This window comes from Leopardus geoffroyi, chromosome D3 (assembly GCF_018350155.1).
Source record: "Leopardus geoffroyi isolate Oge1 chromosome D3, O.geoffroyi_Oge1_pat1.0, whole genome shotgun sequence".
NCBI lineage: Eukaryota > Metazoa > Chordata > Mammalia > Carnivora > Felidae > Leopardus > Leopardus geoffroyi.
In genome coordinates this window covers 13,887,902-13,906,804 of record NC_059339.1, presented here as the reverse complement: position 1 = coordinate 13,906,804, position 18,903 = coordinate 13,887,902, and the positions used below count along the sequence as shown (strand labels likewise).

At 46.0% G+C, this 18,903-nt stretch overlaps 1 protein-coding gene and 1 pseudogene across 3 annotated transcripts in view; one reads left to right on the top strand and one right to left on the bottom strand.

Annotated features, from left to right (window-relative positions):
• Positions 1-18,903, bottom strand: part of FBXW8 (F-box and WD repeat domain containing 8) — a 126,545-nt gene that overhangs the window by 13,834 nt on the left and 93,808 nt on the right. For all 3 annotated transcript variants that reach the window (XM_045457952.1, XM_045457950.1, XM_045457951.1), the window contains exon 8: positions 4,500-4,627. In XM_045457952.1, coding sequence (XP_045313908.1) covers positions 4,500-4,627 — 128 coding nt within the window. The remainder of the gene's footprint in view (positions 1-4,499; positions 4,628-18,903) is intronic.
• LOC123587878 lies at positions 7,064-10,514 on the top strand (annotated as a pseudogene).

The following is an 18,903-nucleotide window of genomic DNA, read 5'->3' as shown; positions in this document are numbered from 1 at the left end:
ATATAACATTATATGTCAACCAATATTTCAACTTAAAAAAGTAAAAGACCACTACCATCTCAGACTAACCCCTGGGGAGCTGGGTGGCATATGTGTCGGACAGAGCGAGAGCCGCATAAAAAAAACCTTTGAAAATTGAGCGGACACTTGAATATCCACCCACAGGAGACAGAACTTCCAGTCTGAACTTAACCAGGACGGCTGCCTGTTGAAAACAAAAATCTTAACATTCTCCAGAGGATTATGCAATAGGATCCAAAGCAGACACAACGTAACACTCCAAATGTCCAGGATATAGTCCTAAATTACTTGACATACCCCCCACCCCACCCCTGCAAACACACACACACACACACACACACGCAGGAAAATGTGACCCGCTCTCATGGGAAAAAACAACCCAGACTTGGGGAACCATCAATGACTTTCAAAGCAGCTACTGTGACTATATTCCAAGGAGTAAAGGTAAAAATGGTAAGAGAGAATGATGTTCTGAACAGAGAAAGAGATCTAAGTGGAAATTTTGAACTAAAAATATCTGAAATAAAAAATTCACTGAAGGGGCTCAGTAGGAACATGGGGATGCCAGAGGAAAGAAGGCGGCCATGAACCTGAAATTAAATGGATACTTATGCAGTCTGAAGAACAGAAAGTTTAGGGAAGAAAAGGAACATATAGCATCAGTGGCTGATGGACAGTATCCGAAGGTCTGACTTTGACATCACTGGAGTCCCAGGAGGGGAGGGGATGAGCGCAGAAAAAAAATATCTGAAGAAGTAATGACCGAAAACTTTCTAAATTTTGTAGAAGACATAAATTCACAGATTTAAATGCTCGGTGAACGCCAAACAGGTTAAACAACAACAACAAAGTGGCTTATTTCCTGCAGTCTTCCTCTTGGTAATCTATTCAAGCTTCTCATAAATGTTCTCATTCCCAGGCCATTAATTCATTTTTGCCTTCAGTGAACAAATACATAGTTTCATTTAATTAAAAATACCATTGATCGTAAGAAGCACCGTTACTTTGGGTAACATTTAAAAATGCTGCCAATTTTACGATGCCCTTGTAAACGGCAAGTCCTGATTTCACAGAGGTGAAAACGTAAAAGGAGAAGGGCATCTTAGAGTAAATACAAAGCTTTGTGTTGGGCACTCGCTGAGCGCTAGACTGACACTCTGGGGAGGAACGTGAGTGTCCGTGGTACTCCGCTATTCCTCACTCTTCTTGCTTTCCAAGGAAAGGACAAAGGGTGCGTTCAGAAGAAGTCACTGATCTACAGTGTTAAAACTCTCGTGCAGAGCCACACCTCACTCCGTCCCTGCTTTATAGCCCTTCTCTGCCAGCAGGGGAGAGGCAGAGGCATGATCCAACCAGAGCTGTTTCCAGGCAATCATTCTCTTCAACTTCATCAGACTCTAACCTGCTTCTTGTGGACAGGGTGACAGGCTAGGTGAGCTTTTTCCGTGTGTGTGTGTGTGTGTGTGTGTTTAATGCTTATTTCTGAGGGAGAGAGCATGAGCAGGAAAGGCAGAGAGAGAGGGAGATAGAGAATCAGATGCAGGCTCTAGGCTGTCAGCATGGAGCCCAACGCGGGGCTCAAACACACAAACTGAGAGATCATGACCTGAGCTGAAGTTGGACGCTTAACCAACTGAGCCACCCAGGTGCCCTGATATTTTTTAAATTTCAGCCTATCAGTACCCCCTGCTTCCCACCCCTCCCCCAAGCTCCTTACAAAATTCTACCCATGTTTCCTGATTTCCTTATGTTAATGAAAAATTATTTTTGTCCTAACCTGGGACAGTTTCATGTATCTTTACAGTCCACTACACTCTTAGGTTGTTGATAGAGTATGAAGAGAGGGCAGTAGGATTAAGTTTAAATATGAAAGAGGAGGTTCCAGGCTTTTACAAGTGCATTGACCATTATAGTGGCAGCCAGAACTACATATAGTTCTCTTCATAGTATCTGACCCCTTTCTGCCTCTGTTGAAATGAAACATAAGCCGTGTGAGCCTGGGCATGCATTTCTAGTGAGATCCTACTCATAGCTCATTAAGCCTTTGGGGAAACACATGCACGCACGACTCCCCTCTACCGATCTGAAAGCCTACATTCTTCATTCTTTTCTTTTTCCAGACATAATTTTTTAACACCCATGTTTCAAATTCTTTGTGCTTACACTGCTTTTCTGCTTCACAGAGAGTGACCTCCTATATGATGGTCACCAGCAGAGTGGTCAAACAGCTGGCATGCAGTTGTAGGACTGCCCTGATGAAATGCCACCTTGCACACCGCCTCCTGAACGCCAAACCACTAGTCTGTTCCTTTCACCCCACAGAGACAGGGGATTAAGAAACAAACAAAAAACATAACATTCGTTTCCTAATAAAACAGGCTTAACATGGTCAAATCTGCACTTGAAAATGACCAGAGAGGGGTGCCTGGGCGGTTCAGTCGGTTGGGCGTCCGACTTTGGCTCAGGTCATGATCTCGCGGTTCATGCGTTTGAGTCCCACGTTGGGCTCCGTGCTGAGCCTGGAGACTGCTTCGGATTCTGTGTCTTGCTCCCTCCCTCCCTCCCTCCCTCTCTCTGCCTCTCCCCTGCTTGTGCTCTTTCAAAAATAAACAAACATTAAAAAAATTTTTTAAGAAAGAAAGAAAGAAAGAAAGAGAAAGAAAGAAAAGAAAGAAAAGAAAAGAAAGAAAAGAAAAGAAAAGAAAAGAAAAGAAAAGAAAAAGAAAGAAAGAAAGAAAGAAAGAAAGAAAGAAAGAAAGAAAGAAAGAAAGAAAGAAAGAAAGAAAGAAAGAAAAAACGACCAGAGAGCCATTTTACACAAGGCCTTTAGCCCCTCAGACAGCCTTGCTCCAGGGGAAAAATTCAGCTTTACAGAGTCTGAAGTCTGTAGGTCTCCTAACTGACAAGGATCCTGTTCAGCCAACAAGGGTCAGGAAAACCTGGCTTTAACTGCCCTACAACCGACTAGGCTAAGTTAGGCAGAAGGGAGCCGTCTCTTCTCTGGAACACTACCATGCTGTCCTGTGAGCCGAGATGTAGCTGAACACCTACCTAAATGCTCACGCTGTAAACAAACTCTGAAGCATAAGCTACAATCCGAAACCCTTCCATGTGGACGCCCGCAGGAGCCCTCTGCATTCGCTCTCCTGGAAAGCGGTGAGTAGCTACTAGGTCCCTGGAGGGAGATCCTATCAGATAAGCCTGGAGCCTTTGTACAGCTCGGTCTACAAACTCAAACATGGGAGTAGAACTACAAACTGACTGGTTTCATTTGCTGTGCCTCACGAGGGGCCGCTTATCAAGCCTGGTTTTGTTTTGTTTTGAAATAGAAAAATGGGACCTACACTGAGGAGTTCAATTCTCGAGCTCAGAAATCATCAGCCATTTTAGGAAGCCTTGAGAAAAAAATTTTCTTTCGATAGAGCACACTCACATAATCTGTTTGCTCTAGGGGAAGGGGGTAGCAGAGGGGTGAAGGTCAGGAGTTGAAAATATTATTTGACATGATAATTACTTTTGCAAGCTGCTGCAGCGGTGCGGGTGCGGCCGAGGTCTGGGACTTGGCACGCAGGAGTGCCCGCCTCGCGATCCGATCCCCCCCACCGAGCAGCCCACCACCTGCAGCCCGGGGCCGGGCCGGGGGAGGGGGGCGCCGGCAGACCCTGGCCTCTAGCCATGCTACCTCTCTTCGGGGCACCGGATCAGACAAGGCAGATAACCAGCCAAAAAAAAAAGAGAAAAGAGAAAAAAAAAAAGACAAGGAAAAGAAAAGACAAGGGGGAGAGGGAATGGGCAGAGAAAAAGACCTAAAATTTGGACTCAGAGGGTCTTTTCAAACACTTTAATCCTTTCGTGCTGATGGTTCCTGGAGCGTCGTGGCTGGCACTGGACCCTGTACCAGGAAAATCCGACTCCCTAAGCCAAAGCGTTAAAGAGAAGACTGCTAATCAGCTAAAGAGAAACTGGAATCTGTTCCCATCAAGTCCCTTTCTCCCCCCATCACCAGAGGGACACCATAGTGTTCTGAAATACACTCTTGACATCATTTGGCAAGCAACCCTATTCTGTTGAACATGATTCAGCCCTTAGGTTATTGTTTTTAATATTAGAAAGTGAGCTTTTGAATGCCAAACAAATTTTGCAGCAGGGGAACAAAAGATATTCCAAGTGGTCTCACTGGACCTTCTACCAACTGTGTCCACCAAATGGCTGAAAAGACCACCTTCCCGGAGCGTTTCAGAAATGAGGCGGAGACCCAGCTCTGTCCAACTATTACCTAATGCAAGACTTTGTTCTCCACGTTCACAGGGGCGGTATTTAAGGATCAGGGCTGAGCTGAGGCGGGCGAGGCTGTGGAGCGAGCACGCAGCGGTGTGAGCAGCAGAGGGAATGAGCGAGAACAGTGGCGCCGAGCCGAGGGGCAAAGCCTCGGCAGGAGCTCCCGTGGCTATGAGACGCGGCTCCTCGCTCAGACTTACCTCCTGTCCATGTTGCCACTGACCATGAGGTTGGGAGGGCTGTCTCTGAGGTTGACGCAAGTGAAATCCCCGAGCGCGTTACCCAGCTTCGAGAGGCAGCGCTCTGCCTCCAGGCTGTACACCAGGATCTGGGAAGGAAGGAAGACGCGTGGGTTTGCAGCTGCACACAGGAGGCCTACATGCAACACTTCTCACTGCAGCCTTGCCCAGGGCAGGGCCATTATTACTCCCCAGCTCCTTTTATAAGGGACAGGATCTGCCGCTTAATGTCCTTACCTTTTCCAAGGAGTGACAGTGTAGGGATATGGCTATTGGAATGACAAAAGGACACGCAAAAGAAAACAAAAGAACATCCCAAGAATTCCTCAGGCCAAGGTGCAAAATCCTAGGACACAAAAGAAAATGCCAAATGGGGATATGAGGTATCCCAATTTCCTAAGCCAGAAAAAGCAGCAGAGAAAACAAGGGTCACTGACTGCTGAGAAGCTGCTTTCTGATTCTCTGATGTCTGCAGATGAGCCAGCCTGTGTTCTCTTTATTTTTCCCCTCTCTCTGTGGATATCCCGGAAGGTAAAAACAACACTACAAGTATCCGGGAAGATGGACACTTAATCACTACATGACCAGTGATTCCTTTAGGTTAAACTGCAAACCAAAACACAAAGCCTTGTTCCCAAGCATTAAAAAAAAATTTTGTTATTGATATAATTGGTATAATCATATTGGTATAATGAACATTCCCAACCATTTCTCTCTTCAGCCACTCTCAACTTGCTAATTTTAGGAGGCTCTGTTCTATAAGGTATAGAGGCAAATAAGGTATCCTTGATCACTAGACAACGTATTCATCATATTTGAACATTTCTGTGCTATCTCTCCAGCAAAAAGAAAAAAAAGGAGGATTTATGAGGAATCTTTCTAAAGAATATTTAAGTCTTTTACTAAACAAAAAATCTTAGTAATTCAGTGAATTAACATGAAATGCTTGCTATGCATTATTCACTGTTGTTAATACTGAAGATACAGCCCTTGCCCAAATTCACAGTTCAAAAGCCTCCTCATTCACCCACACTCACACACACACACCCTCCCTGAACATGCATTCTATCCTGTTGGTCATGTGGTTAAATTTATTGAACTCAGAAGTTTTAATGTTAATATTTTGTAGATAGATTCTCCTCCCTTCTCACACACATGAAAATGAAATGTGCTATCTTTTTCTTCTCAACTTGTACGATTACCAATTATCAGGATACAGATTCTTATTTCAGTACTGAGAGGTTGTGGGTCTCCACCTTGAAAACCACGATCTCTTCATCAACACACACTTCTAATAAGTGAACCTTTGGAAATGCTTCACAGTTTAAAAAAAAAGACTAATATTAATTAACTATTGTGAGCAGCACCTGAAAGAGGCTGAAAGGAAAGAGGCAATTTCAAAATTTAAACCGCCTTCCTAATCATAAAGACTACAGAGAGCAAGCTAAATTTTATTTTTATTTTCACGCAGTTGAAAGTAAGTTTGAGAAAATTCCAACAATTTTAAATGAAAACAATTTCAACAATTCTAAAATATCCAAAAGAAGTTCTTCTTCCAAGTAATATTGATTAGAAGTAATCAAATCTATCTATAGTGAGTAACCTAAAAGTTGCATAAAATCCATTCCTGGGAGGATAAAAACAATTCAAACAGCAACCTCATGGTCTCTCGTAATTTCCACACTTCTGTGTCACGATAGAGCTTTCAGTAGAGTTGTTAGACTCAATGTCTTTTTGTTTTTATAATAGTTCCACTTCCACCGTAGGAAGGTAGGCCTTAAAAGTGCAAAGGTCTGTGGTAAACCTAAGAATTAAAATCTGGTATTGAGTCCGTCTTTACTTTTTCTAGTTCATTTTTGACAAGTGGATAGGTCATCTCTGAGTGACACAGGGAACTCTGATCCCTCTCCGGAAAGACTGCAAATTCATCATAAAGGCATCAGAGTTCATAGCAAAGAGTCAAGTATTTTCTGAAATGTTTAATAATTCAATGAATCAGAATATCCAAAGAGTACCTTTACCATTAGGGTTAGTTAAAGACCACAGAGATTAGAAAACACATTACCCATCTCTGAGGCGGTTCTTTCCCTGTTAAAAGTCCCTTAACGACCTTTACCATTTCTCCCTCCCTTGCTCGCTCCCTCCCACGCTCTCTCTCTTTTAATAAGGTTGAGCAAATGGGACTTCATTTTATCTGATTGCCACAGACTAGTGAGATTAATTATTCATGCTCACACTCCCCCTCTTGTTAAGACCATGCATTAGACTAATTTTTCTCTTTATTGCCCTAGTTGGGTGAGTCTCAACCCATGGCCACTTGACTCCCTCTCAGAGGTGTATGGATATGCTAGAAAGAAGGAAAATACTACCCAGAGCTAAAATCTTGGAGAAAATGTTCTGCATTCATGTGACCGCCAAATCAATAGATGCTGCTGGGGATTTTTACTTTTAAGTACCAAGTGAATGTTGCAGAGGAGCCTACATAGTGATTACAGAGCAAATTTTTATTTTAAGAATTATCTACAATGACCAACAGCTATTCTGCAGAGGTAACTATAGGATGTGCAGTGTTACAGTCGCAGGACACTGGGTGGCCCTCCCTGCTCTTTGGCTTCCAGGCAGACCGAGAGGGCACCGGATGGAAGCAAACACCATAGACAAAGAACTTCAGCAGAAAGTTTTTTTCTGTGTTTTTTCCTCCTCTTTGTAAAAACCTTAAAATATCTTCCTAAATCCTAGTCTTAGAATCCAAACTTTAAATTCTGTCAGCTATTCAGATTTCTTTGAAATTCTTTTCTTAAAAAAAATTGTTTTCTGATTTCAAACGTAATAGATCTTGTAACAAATTCTAACACAACAGAATTAAATAAGGAGTGGTAACCTTCTGTAGGTCAATCTCAGAAATAACTACACTTCAGCAGTTCGGTGTATATACCGCTAGACTTTTTCTGACACAGGTCTGCCTTGCCTTTCTACGTGTGTGTGTGTGTGTGTGTGTGTGTGTGTGTGTAAAACTGTTTTTTCCCTGAATGGGATTATTGTTTTATAACTTGTTTTTCCTACTTAAACAACAGGAGAGTCCTTTCTTCATTAGTATCTATAGGTAAATCTTGTTCTTTTTAATGCCTGCATAGAATTTCTTATGGATGTGTAATTTCGTATTGATGGCTATTTGGGCTGTTAATAAATTTTTAGACAAAATAACGTACTTCGTTACTGCAACAAATATTTATCAATCATCTTCTTTGCAGTCGGTACTGGAATGAACAGGGACGGTGGGTGACACGTGGAGGCCTCAGCCTGCTGCCAGCTGCAACAAGCCGCCTCTTCACCAGCTGGTGCACGGCCACCGGCTGTCCTGCTCCTCGATATGTGGGACCCGCCTCTCTGAGGAGGTCCACCTTACAGCCACGTCCTAGCATCTGGTGTTGTAATGGCAGGGGCGGCAGGGTAGAATCAGGAAGTGGGGGACGGCCACGGGGCCAGCATCTGGGATACCCCGGTGCGACCCGGAACACTCAGTGTGCCCAGGACTGGCCTTCCAACCAAAGCGTGAAGGCAAGAGCTGACCAACGGCTACTGTCCCTGCAGTGGGCGAGGTCCTTCACCCACCTAGTAAGAAGTGAATATCGCACGGCAGAGGTTTCCTAAATGTGGGCACGCTGTTACCTTCATCATGAAACAGCACCCAGTTGCATACAGGAATCACTACGAAGAGATTACAGAGCCTCGCGGTCCCCGACTTTTGGTCACACACTGATGAATGAAGAAAGGAACTCCGTCTGTGTTTTGATTTTAAACTTACCAAAACAGTAAGTCCTCCTCATACACTTCTGTCAAAGGCATCACTCCAACACCCACCTGAGCAGCTGGCTGGCCTCCTCAGGACCGCAGCACTGCCCTTCCCAAAAAGTGAGGAGTGGTCAGAAGCCTTCCTTACGAGACAGTGGCATTTTCAAAAGCATGGTGAATTAAAGATCACTTGTCTGCTGCGTGGGGGAGGGGCAGAGAGAGAGGGAGACAGAGGTTCCAAAGTGCACTCTGGGCTGACAGAGAGCCCGACATGGGACTTGAATCCACAAACTGAGATCACAACCCGAGCCGAAGTCAGATGCTTAACTGGCTGAGCCGCCCAGGCACCCCCTCTGCTGCTATTTTAAGAAGGGGAAGGGACAAGGAGAGCGGAAGGCTGGCAGATGCTAGGCTGAGAGAGTCCAAGATAAAAGGCATGGGGGTGGGTATTTGACTGAAATCTTTGGAGATGACAGTCTACGTACTTTTCTCTATTGATTCCCTAATAACCCGCCCCCACCACTACCACACATACTTTGCTCTTCTGAGGGGAAAAAGTCATGGTAAGAAGCCAAATTCTAGGGCATAAAGCAAACAGTCCTCACGTCCTCTCCTCTTCCACCCCAAGGAAGCTTATTTTGTGCTCTCTCTGTGCCTTTGGCAGAGTTCATCTCCTCTCGTCGGTAATGAAGGTATTTACTGTCTACACGCTTCAGCTGCTGTTTACGAGGTGCCGTCTCGAACAGCACGTCAGCTTCTTTTTCTCAGACCCGTGGTTCTCAAACACCGGAAACTGGTTCGGCCAGGCCAGCTGAGGCTGTGCTACCCAGCGCCATGCCACATGCCATAGAACACTGCCTCGGACTCAGACCCTAAGTTCCTTAGGGAAGAAATCCTATCATTCATTCCTGCAGCACTGATCAAGGGCCCAGCATGTGCTTGGAGATGAACTGATTGGTACATCGGCAAATCTGGTAACCACAGTCTGGTTCACGATAAATACGCAGATACACCTTTTTTTGCTTGACGCACTCCCCCATTTCTGGATGCCTAATCCCGTTATTGGCTTATACAAAGAATTACTTCATCCTACTCAAAACAGAAGGAGGTTCCACAGATCCCTCTCCAGACCATCCAGATTCTAGAGCACTCCAACTGTAGCCAGGCTAAGGTTTTCTCTGACAGCGCAGCAGACTAGAATATGGGGAAAACCCTCCTGTTTACAAACACTGAAAATGCTGCATAAGATTCAGTCTATTAAATATTCCTCAAACATTCTGTTTAACTCCTGAGAAATCAGAGAAATTCGGAGGAGCCAAAAACGAAGAGGGCGCTAAAACCAGAAAAGGAAGGGGCGCTCATGTCAGGGGCTGCTCTGAGGATATCTGCCAATGTCAGGAGCCCAGGAGCCTGGGGAGACAAGAGGCACGGTTTCTGGCCAGCACCAAGTGGAAACACCAGAACCGAGATGTTTGCCTATTGCTGGGGCCCTCGTACAGACGGGTACGCTCAGTAAAAATCAGACCAGTGGAGAAGCCTATCCATTGGCAAATAGAGCCTCTCTGGAAACTCGTTTCTGCCTCAGGTTCAACTCAGTGTGGAAACTGTTTGCCCCGGGTCTGCCCTCACCCAGGTTCACAGTTTAAATTTATACTACCTGTAAGGCCCAAAGCACCTGGGTGGCTCAGTCAGTCAAGCATCCAACTCTTTGATTTCAACTCAGGTCATGATCTCTCATTGGCAGGATAGAGCCCCCCCCCCCATAGGGCTCTGTGCTGACAGTCTGGAGCCTGCTTGGGATTCTCTCTCCCTTTCTCAAAAATAAATAAATAGACATTTAAACTACTTGCAAGGCCCCAAAGCCCCCTGGCCTGGTAACTGAAGTATTTTCAGGTTGGTAACATGTCTCCTAGTAGCTGGCAGGGTCTTCTCAGGAGGAAGATCCTCTCAACCCAGGCCCCTTAGGAAACCTACAAATTGCTTTCCTTTTCTCCGCCATTGTGGTGTGGGCAGTTGACGGTTGTCTCCGTGTCTTCTCACAAGACTTTCCGGATCAAGCAATTCATGGCCAAGGAACAAAAGCAGAATCATCCTATTCCCCAGTGGATTCAGATAAAAACCGGTAATAAAATCAGGTACAACTCCAAGAGGAGACACTGAAGAAGAACCAAGCTGCATCTATAAGGGATCGCACATGAGATGGCACACACATTAATGCTGCATGAGGCCCCATGTTCCTCCCCTATCACTCTGTAGTCATCCCTACTACCTGAACAATAGACCTGTTTTACCGGGGAAATGATTTTTGTCTGTTACTATGCCTCTGCACCAGTAGGTTGGCTCAGTAAGAAATATGTGAGACCTTTTGATTGGAAAAAAACAAAGAACAAAAGAAAACCTACAAATCAAGATCAGCCAAATACAGCTCATTAAAAAAAAATCCCAAGGCGGGGTTGGGCAGGGGGGAGAGGAGAGAGGGAAAGAAACCACAAGAGACTCTTAAGGACACAGAACAAACTGAGGGTTGATGGAAGGAGGTGGGTGGGGGATGGGCTAGATGGGCATTAAGGAAGCACTTGTGATGGGCACTGGGTGTTGTATGTAAGTGATGGACCACTGAATTACTCTGAAACCAATATTAGTATGTTAACTAAAATTTAAATTAAAAGTAAAAATAAATAAATAGATATTTATGAGGCTCAAAAAAAAAAAATCCCAACTACAGAAAGGAACAACTCATCAAAAATGAGAGGTAGAAAACAAACTGATTAGACTTCCAAGGACATCAGATGTTTATTAGATAAAACAAAAAACATATGCTGAAAATGTTTATAGAAATAAAATGGTGAGGAGTCAAAAGCATCAAAGAAGCCTCTGCAAAAACAAAACAAACAATTTCTAGAAATTACAAAGGCAATGGACGAGCTAGAGAATTAAAGTCCAAGGAATTCCATGAACTCAAGACAGATTTGAAGACGTCACTTAGAATGCAACACAGAGAGGCAGAGATGGAAAATGTGAGTGAGCAGCACACAGCCCAGAGAGGACAAGCTGGTCCAACACACATCTGCCCTGAGTTCCAGAGAGGAAGAACAGATAGGATGAGGGAGGGGAAAATTTCCACAATGACTGAGAATGTTCTACAACCGGAAGGAGGAAGCACAAGAGATCCAATGGGAAAAATGAAAGTACAGGCACACCTAGAGACATCAGAGGGAAACCACAGAAAAGCAAGACTAGGAAAAGATCTTCAAAGCAGACAAAAGAGGAGGAAGAGGCTTGAGCACAATGACCGTTAGACTGACAGCCAAGCTCTCAGTGGACCCAATGGAGTCCAAACCAATCGTCTCTCCAAAGGGCTGAGCGTAGAGGACTGTCAACCCACAGTTATAAAGGACCAGCAAAACTACCTTTAGACTGAGGCCAAAAAAAAAGAGGTTCTTGGGGAAAAATACAGAGAACTCCTGCGCCTAGGAGACCCTCACTAAAGGAACTTCTTCAGAGTATATTTTTGGTGGGGCGCCTGGGTGGCTCAGTCGGTTAAGCGTCCGACTTCGGCTCAGGTCACGATCTCACAGTCTGTGAGTTCGAGCCCCGCGTCGGGCTCTGTGCTGACAGCTCAGAGCCTGGAGCATGCTTCGGATTCTGTGTCTCCCTCTCTCTCTGCCCCTCCCCTATTCATGCTCTGTCTCTCTCTGCCTCAAAAATAAATAAACGTTAAAAAAAATTTTTTTTTTAAAAAAAGAGTATATTTTTGGAAGGTGGAAAATCATTCCAGAAAAAAGGTCTGAGGTGCTGGAAGGAACGGTGAGCAAAGATTCAGGTAAATGTGCTTAAAAGTATGCAAATACCAATTATCCACAATAACCCTGCCGATCTGGGTTAAATAAGTAGTTCAAACTGCACGTGGTCCTTATTCCAAACAGACAAGTGCCACGGGTCAGGGCACTGCACCATGGCCACAAAGATGCCGGCTGCCCAGGGGACCCTCTGGCACTATGGTGTGGAGTCGACAGGTACTTCCTGGAGACCTGTGCTGTGTTTGGCACCATGGGAGGGACTGAATGCGGATCTGATGAAAGAATGAGTGAGTGCTACACATCTCGGCCTGTGTCTATCGATCCCGGGCCCACAGCACACCGGCCTACAGTAGAGATCTGCTCCGTGCATACAAATGAACACATTAAGTCCATTGGCTTTTTCACTCATGGCAACGTATTTAGCTGTTTCATAAGTGGGAGGTACAGTTCGTTCAGTACGGCTCTTGAGGTACAAAACTAGTAATGCCCATTAAAACAATACAAAAGGTACAAGAGAAAAAGACTTCTCAGTCTTTTTTTTTTTTTTTTTTAATTTTTTTTTTTCAACGTTTATTTTTGGGACAGAGAGAGACAGAGCATGAACGGGGGAGGGGCAGAGAGAGAGGGAGACACAGAATCGGAAACAGGCTCCAGGCTCTGAGCCATCAGCCCAGAGCCCGACGCGGGGCTCGAACTCACGGACCGCGAGATCGTGACCTGGCTGAAGTCGGACGCTTAACCGACTGCGCCACCCAGGCGCCCCAAGACTTCTCAGTCTTTGGGGTAGAATTTACTCATGTAAATGACCCAAGCTGCTGTCCTGACCCAACATAAATATGGCCTGCAAAAACGTGGTTAAAATTTCACTACAAAACAATGCAGGGCCAGCATATTGATACTCACATGCAAAGCTAAGTCAACAGCCTCTATAAATTCACAGATGAGCTAAGATTAAAAAAAAAAAACAACGAGGAGGAAGACAGACAATCGGGGAGGGAGGGGGGACCTAGTGAGAAAAGAGTAAATCATACACAAAACAGCCAATAAAAAAATAAAAAAGCAGTTAATATACATGAATAATGGATGTCTGATTTAAAAGCAGTTTACTCCGATATGATGTAATTTTTGACAATCAGCCAGAGAGACTATTTTGTAAGTCCTTGCCAGAGAGAAGTCAGAGCGTGAGGCTTGGTAACACGGCGGATCTGTGAACATGTGCAAAATGACTTTCACCACCAGCCCAAAGGTGACTGTCTGTTGGCAAACAGAAAGTTGCCTCTCAGGTGCACTTAGCAGCAGCAACCAGCAAGACGTGAAGCTTGAAGAAACGGACCCCCGACACGAGCGCAGGCCCCCGAAACGTGGCGCCCCCTCCACGGTCTCCATGACATGCTCCTGGCACGGGCCACGCTCACATGCAGCACAAAGGGAGCAGCAGCCTGGGCTGCTTTCATGTTGAAGTTTTAATTGGAGTGACAAGCCCACAAGGCCAAGATATTTCAGAGATGGGACCGTGTTGCTGAGAGTCGCCAGGCGCTGGGTGGGCAAGGCCCGTGTGCGCTCCCCACCAGCACGTGCCAATGCACCTGCAACCCCCGCTGTTCCAGGACTGGACCCTGCCTGGGAAGGCACTGCCAATCACCGTGGTCTGTGCCAAACGCAGGGGCTCTGTGGCGCGGGCAGATGTCTACAAAGGACCAGAGCGAGGCCGAACCAACACCTATTATGACCTAAACCCGAAAGCAGCCCAGAGAGCAAGAGTAAGCTCGGGTGAAAACGCAGGCAGATGTAACCCACATCTCTCTCTCTCAGCCCTACGTTCATAGATGCTGGAAATAAGAAAGGCAGGTCTACTTTGTGGAGTGAGCAGAATACAGCTCCCTGCTTTGCTTCAGGGCTCTCTCTAGACAATCTCTGTCCTAGTGCTAGAATAAAGAACAGAGAGGTGGCCACAAAGAACCCGATAAGGGGCACATAAAATCAACAGGAAATGCTCCTTGTCAGAGCATTCAGCCCAATGAAGAGATTACACTGGTTATACAAACGTCTAACCGAAAGCTGAAAGTCCTCCCGTCCTCCTGTTATGTCCCAACACGCCTCATGGTAACAAAGAGCACAGCCAGTTTCAAAGCCCTTCACAAATATTAGCCACATGTAACTGATCATAGCCCCCACGAGAAAGAAAGTTATTACATCTCTCTCATATAGGGAAGAAAAGGGAGGCTGCAGACTCTGAAATGAATTCTTCAAAATGATAGGCAACTGAGACGTTATTTTTTCAATAGGAAGATTACAAGTGAGACTATCAACACGTGAAGGTATCTGTAAGCCTACAGACTCCACATCGCTCCTGAAGTTCAGGCTATCACACTGGCTCGGTTCTCAATTTTCCTTTGACGAGCCTGGAGACTTCTCGTTTGGCCCCAGGTTAGACTTGACAGAGGCTTTGAAGGGGGAAGACAGGAAGAGTGGGGCTAAAATCAGATCACAGGACCAGGAAGGCCAACGGAGGAGGCCAGCAATCGCAGTGAACAATCGGCCTTTGGCGTAGGGCAGACAGTCCACCCCGCCAGTGTGGTTCACGACTGCACCCACACGCACGAGCTTAGACGTGTTCTGTACATAAGGAATGCTATACGTAGCAGCTGTTAATAATAATTCTGATATTCCTTTCATATAAATCCTTTCAGAATACTCCACGTGATTCTCACAGCCAGCAAGAGGAAAACAGACAAATACTACTGCCTACGTTTTATACATGAAGAAACTAAGGCCTAGAAATGCTTGAATAGCTTGCCCCAATTACACAGGTGACGACAGTAGCCAAGGACACAGCAGGCAGAGCCCATCCTGTCCCGTCCCTACATCAGTGTCTGCCACCATATCACAATGCCTTTCTGGATTCCAAGAAAAATGGTTAATAATGGCTGACGCTTACAGCGTTCTCTCAGGTGCAAAAGCCCACCGTGACGCAGTCTCTCACCCGATCCCTGCAATCCCATATGGTGGGTATTATGACTTTACACCCTGTACACATGCGGAAGCGGAGGTGTGGAGAGGTCAAAGCATGTACACAGTGCGGAGGTTTGGGGACCAGGATTCAAACCTTGGTGGCGGGCCTCCAAGCCGATGCTCTTTAAACCTCTGCCCCAGGATGCACAAGAGTATGGCCCCTGGACGAGTGGCATCATAGCCCTCGCTAGACATGCAGATTCTCATATTCTCCCACCCCAGACCCCCCGACTCAGAAGCCTTGGGGTAGGGTGCAGAGGTCCATATATTTCTGTGTCCCCTGGCACCTGAGAACCCCTGCACTAACCTATACTGCCTCCCAAGCCAAAAATGAGTCTCCACCAGGACAGAAGTGTTACTCAACTATAAATGCTCACTTCCTACCTCCCAGCTGATGCCAATCTGGTTAAGAATCGTGCTGGGCAGCGACAGTACCAAAACGTGAGATTTACACCCACGTGCCACACAAGTCAGAGAAGAAGGGTATGCACTGAGAGTCAGACATCAGTAAGGCTCGTTCTGGCAAGTGGGACTCTGGACGGACCTTCCCTGAAAGGACGTGGGGAGACAGGAGGGGAAGAGGGAACGCTACCGCTAGTCAGTAACATGGCATATTCTGGATCGAGTTGGCCTGGCTGGAGCAAGGGGCTCGTTCTGGAGGTGTGGGATGCAGGATGGAAACCCGGTCCCCCCAGGTCTTGAGGGCCACGCTGAAGGCCAGCACCAGGGCCTTACCCACAGTCCTCAGCACGCAGCCCTCACTCTGGTAAAACCAGACAGGGACCATGAGGAGGTAGGCTGATAGGTGGTGTAAGAGGCAGTGGTGGGGAGAGGGCAGAGACAAGGGAGGGGGGCCTGGGGAGCAAATACTTTCATGTCATTTTTGTGAACATGAGACAAGAGTTCACACCCCAAGGAAACACTGCAGGGCAATGGGGCCACCCAGGGGAGTAGATGGAGCCTCAGCCAGAGGTCCTAACCTAGAAAGGATCTGGATATTGAATTTGGTCCAGATCCAGCCAGTCGGTCCCTTATCAATGGACGTTTCTGGAGCAGGAGAGCTGAGCAGAGGCTGGGGCCCACGCCCCAGCAGACCTACTTTCTGCCTGCTGAACAGTTCAGAAGATTTCTGGCCTCGGGGTTTTTTCCTTTTTCCTCTTTCTTTCTCTCTCTCTCTCTCTCTCTCTCTCTCTCTCTCTCTCTCCCTCTCTCTCTTTCTCCTCCCTCCCTCCCTCCCTTTGAAACAAATAGTTACCATCTTATAATTCTGTAGGTTGGAAACCTACTGTGGGTCTCACTGGCTAACATCCAGGTGTCAGCTAGCTATGTTTCATGCTGAAGCCTAGGGAAGAATCCGTTTCCTTGCCTTTTCCAGCTTCTAGAAGTTGCCCACATTCCCTGGCTCTTAGATCCCTTCCCTCTGTCTCAACCGGGGGTCGGGACCTTCTCATGTGACATTACTCCGACCTCCTCTCCTGCCACCCTCTTCCACTTTTAAGGACCCTCGCGATTACACTCGGTTCCACCAGATAATCCAGAACAATCTCCCTATTTTAAGGTCAAGAGATTGACAACCTTACTTCCATCTACAGCCTTCATTCCCCTCTGTCATGTAACCTAACCTATTCACAGGTTCCAATAACTGTGGACGTTTGGTGAGGGGCACTCTTTTGGATTCCTGGCCTCATTTGAACACACTGTAAACCTCATAACTCATCTCAAATTCCTTAATGTGGAATACGATCAAACTTGGACTGAGCTAGAGTTTTCTTTTACCCTGCAAATTAGTAACACACAGAGAGAATGCTTAGAAGAATAACTTTGTGTCCATTAGGACTCATCTGCAACTCAATAATTTATCATTATTAACCCACTCTAACATGACGCCTTGTAGGAGACTGAAGAGCTGAGTGAATGAATAAATCATATTCCATCTATGGAATGAATAAAAAGCAAAGTTCGCTAACTTGTAATATTTTGTTAGACTAGTCCAAGCTGCTATGCGTACTTGAAAACAGTAAAATGTCGTAAGTGTTCTGAAATTCCACTCACACAGGTCATCTGTGTGCCTTCTTTTTCCTACTCTTTGCCAAGCTACCCATCAGTTTCAAATGTGTGTGTGTGTGTGTGTGTGTGTGTGTGTGTGTGTGTCAAAAGCATGAAGCCTATTCTACGATGTTATTGCTTTTACTTCTAGGGCAAAGACAAACATTTCCAATAGCCACCCTTGATCTTTATTAACTTAAAAAACAAGCTAATTTTTAACCTTAACAAAACCTAGTTGCTGCTTGGGCTATATTTACTTTAAGGCTGATGTGTCACAAAGAAACCAAAGCCATAACTATTTGTGAGGTGAAACAAACACAAAGGTCAACTCCAAGTTCACGCTCTTCCATGGGTGCGCAATGGTAAACCAGGACGGAAATTCCATGTAAATGATCAGGAAAGCCATTAGAAAAATCAGGCCCTGTTAATAGATCGGTAGATCTTCTTTGGATAGGTGAAGGGGATTAAGAGGTACAAACTTCCAGTTGTAAGTTATGGGGATGAGAAACACAGCACAGGAAATGTAGTAATACTGTAAAAACATTGTATGCGGACAGACAGAATAACCGAATGTGCAGACCTGTTAAATCACTATGTGGAACACCTGAAACTAATACGACACTGCATGTCGGCTATATCTCAGTTAAAAAAGAAAGAGAGAAAATTAGGCCCTAACTAAAACTCTAAGCTAATTCAAGGGGAAAAAGAGAAGAAAGGCAACGATGATAATATACGTCTTGTAATCTTGCTTAGAACTTCAAGAATGCTGGTCAATGTTTTTAAAACTTCCAAAATGATACAAATGTCACTGATGTACAAAAATCATGCAAATGTGAGCAAAGACAAAGATGTGCGAGACACAGCGCCAGCCCTCCAGCCCTCTCCGATGAGGCTTTTGACACAAAGGGACTCGGCATTCACATACATTAACTCCCTCCAGTAGTTCTGCAAGAAGCTAAGTGGGTCCATCCCTTATCTATTCTAAATGTATTCTTCCAGAACAATTTTCAGGAAAACGAAACTCGGGAAGCACCACAGACTGCTATTACTACAAGTACGGGCCTAGCCCAGCCCCGCACCAGCCCCGCACCAGCCCCGCACCAGCCCCTGGGCCCCTGTGTTCCGGCCGGCCCGCGTCACCCCAATGCTGCTCTCCCCCCTCCCAAACTCCCTCCTCCAGGCCTGATGCTTCTGTCTGGACTTGCACCCGGCCTAGGCTCTCCTGAAGAACTCCCACTTGACCTAAAGCCGGGGGGGGGGGGGGGGGGGGAGGCCAAGGAGGAAACTGACAAGTGCTGAGCACCAGCCATGTGCAAAGCCCACCACCTGCCTTTGCCGGGTCTTTTCCCTTTCTAAACGGGGAGCCTGAGGCGTGCAAGTGACCCGCCTAAGGTTAACTGACTCCAGAACCCTTGCTGAGTCTCCAGTGGTTACAGAGCTTCTCGAATGGAGCTGGAAACACTTTCCCCTGTACTTCCTTTCTCCGACTTTGTCACTCCCTCTCAGCAGTGATTCAGGACCGCTAGAGACCCTCAAGCCCTCTTAGCTTCCGTGAGCAACAGTACTCCCAAGAAATGCAGAATCACCTGCCATGGCTGCACAGGATATCAGAGGCAGTCCCGAAGGTCTCTAAAGTCAGAGGTTCTGTGCTCTGTCCTGAGAAACCCCAGGGCTAGGGAGGTGCTCCAAGGCTTTCATGACATGTGAGTATTATT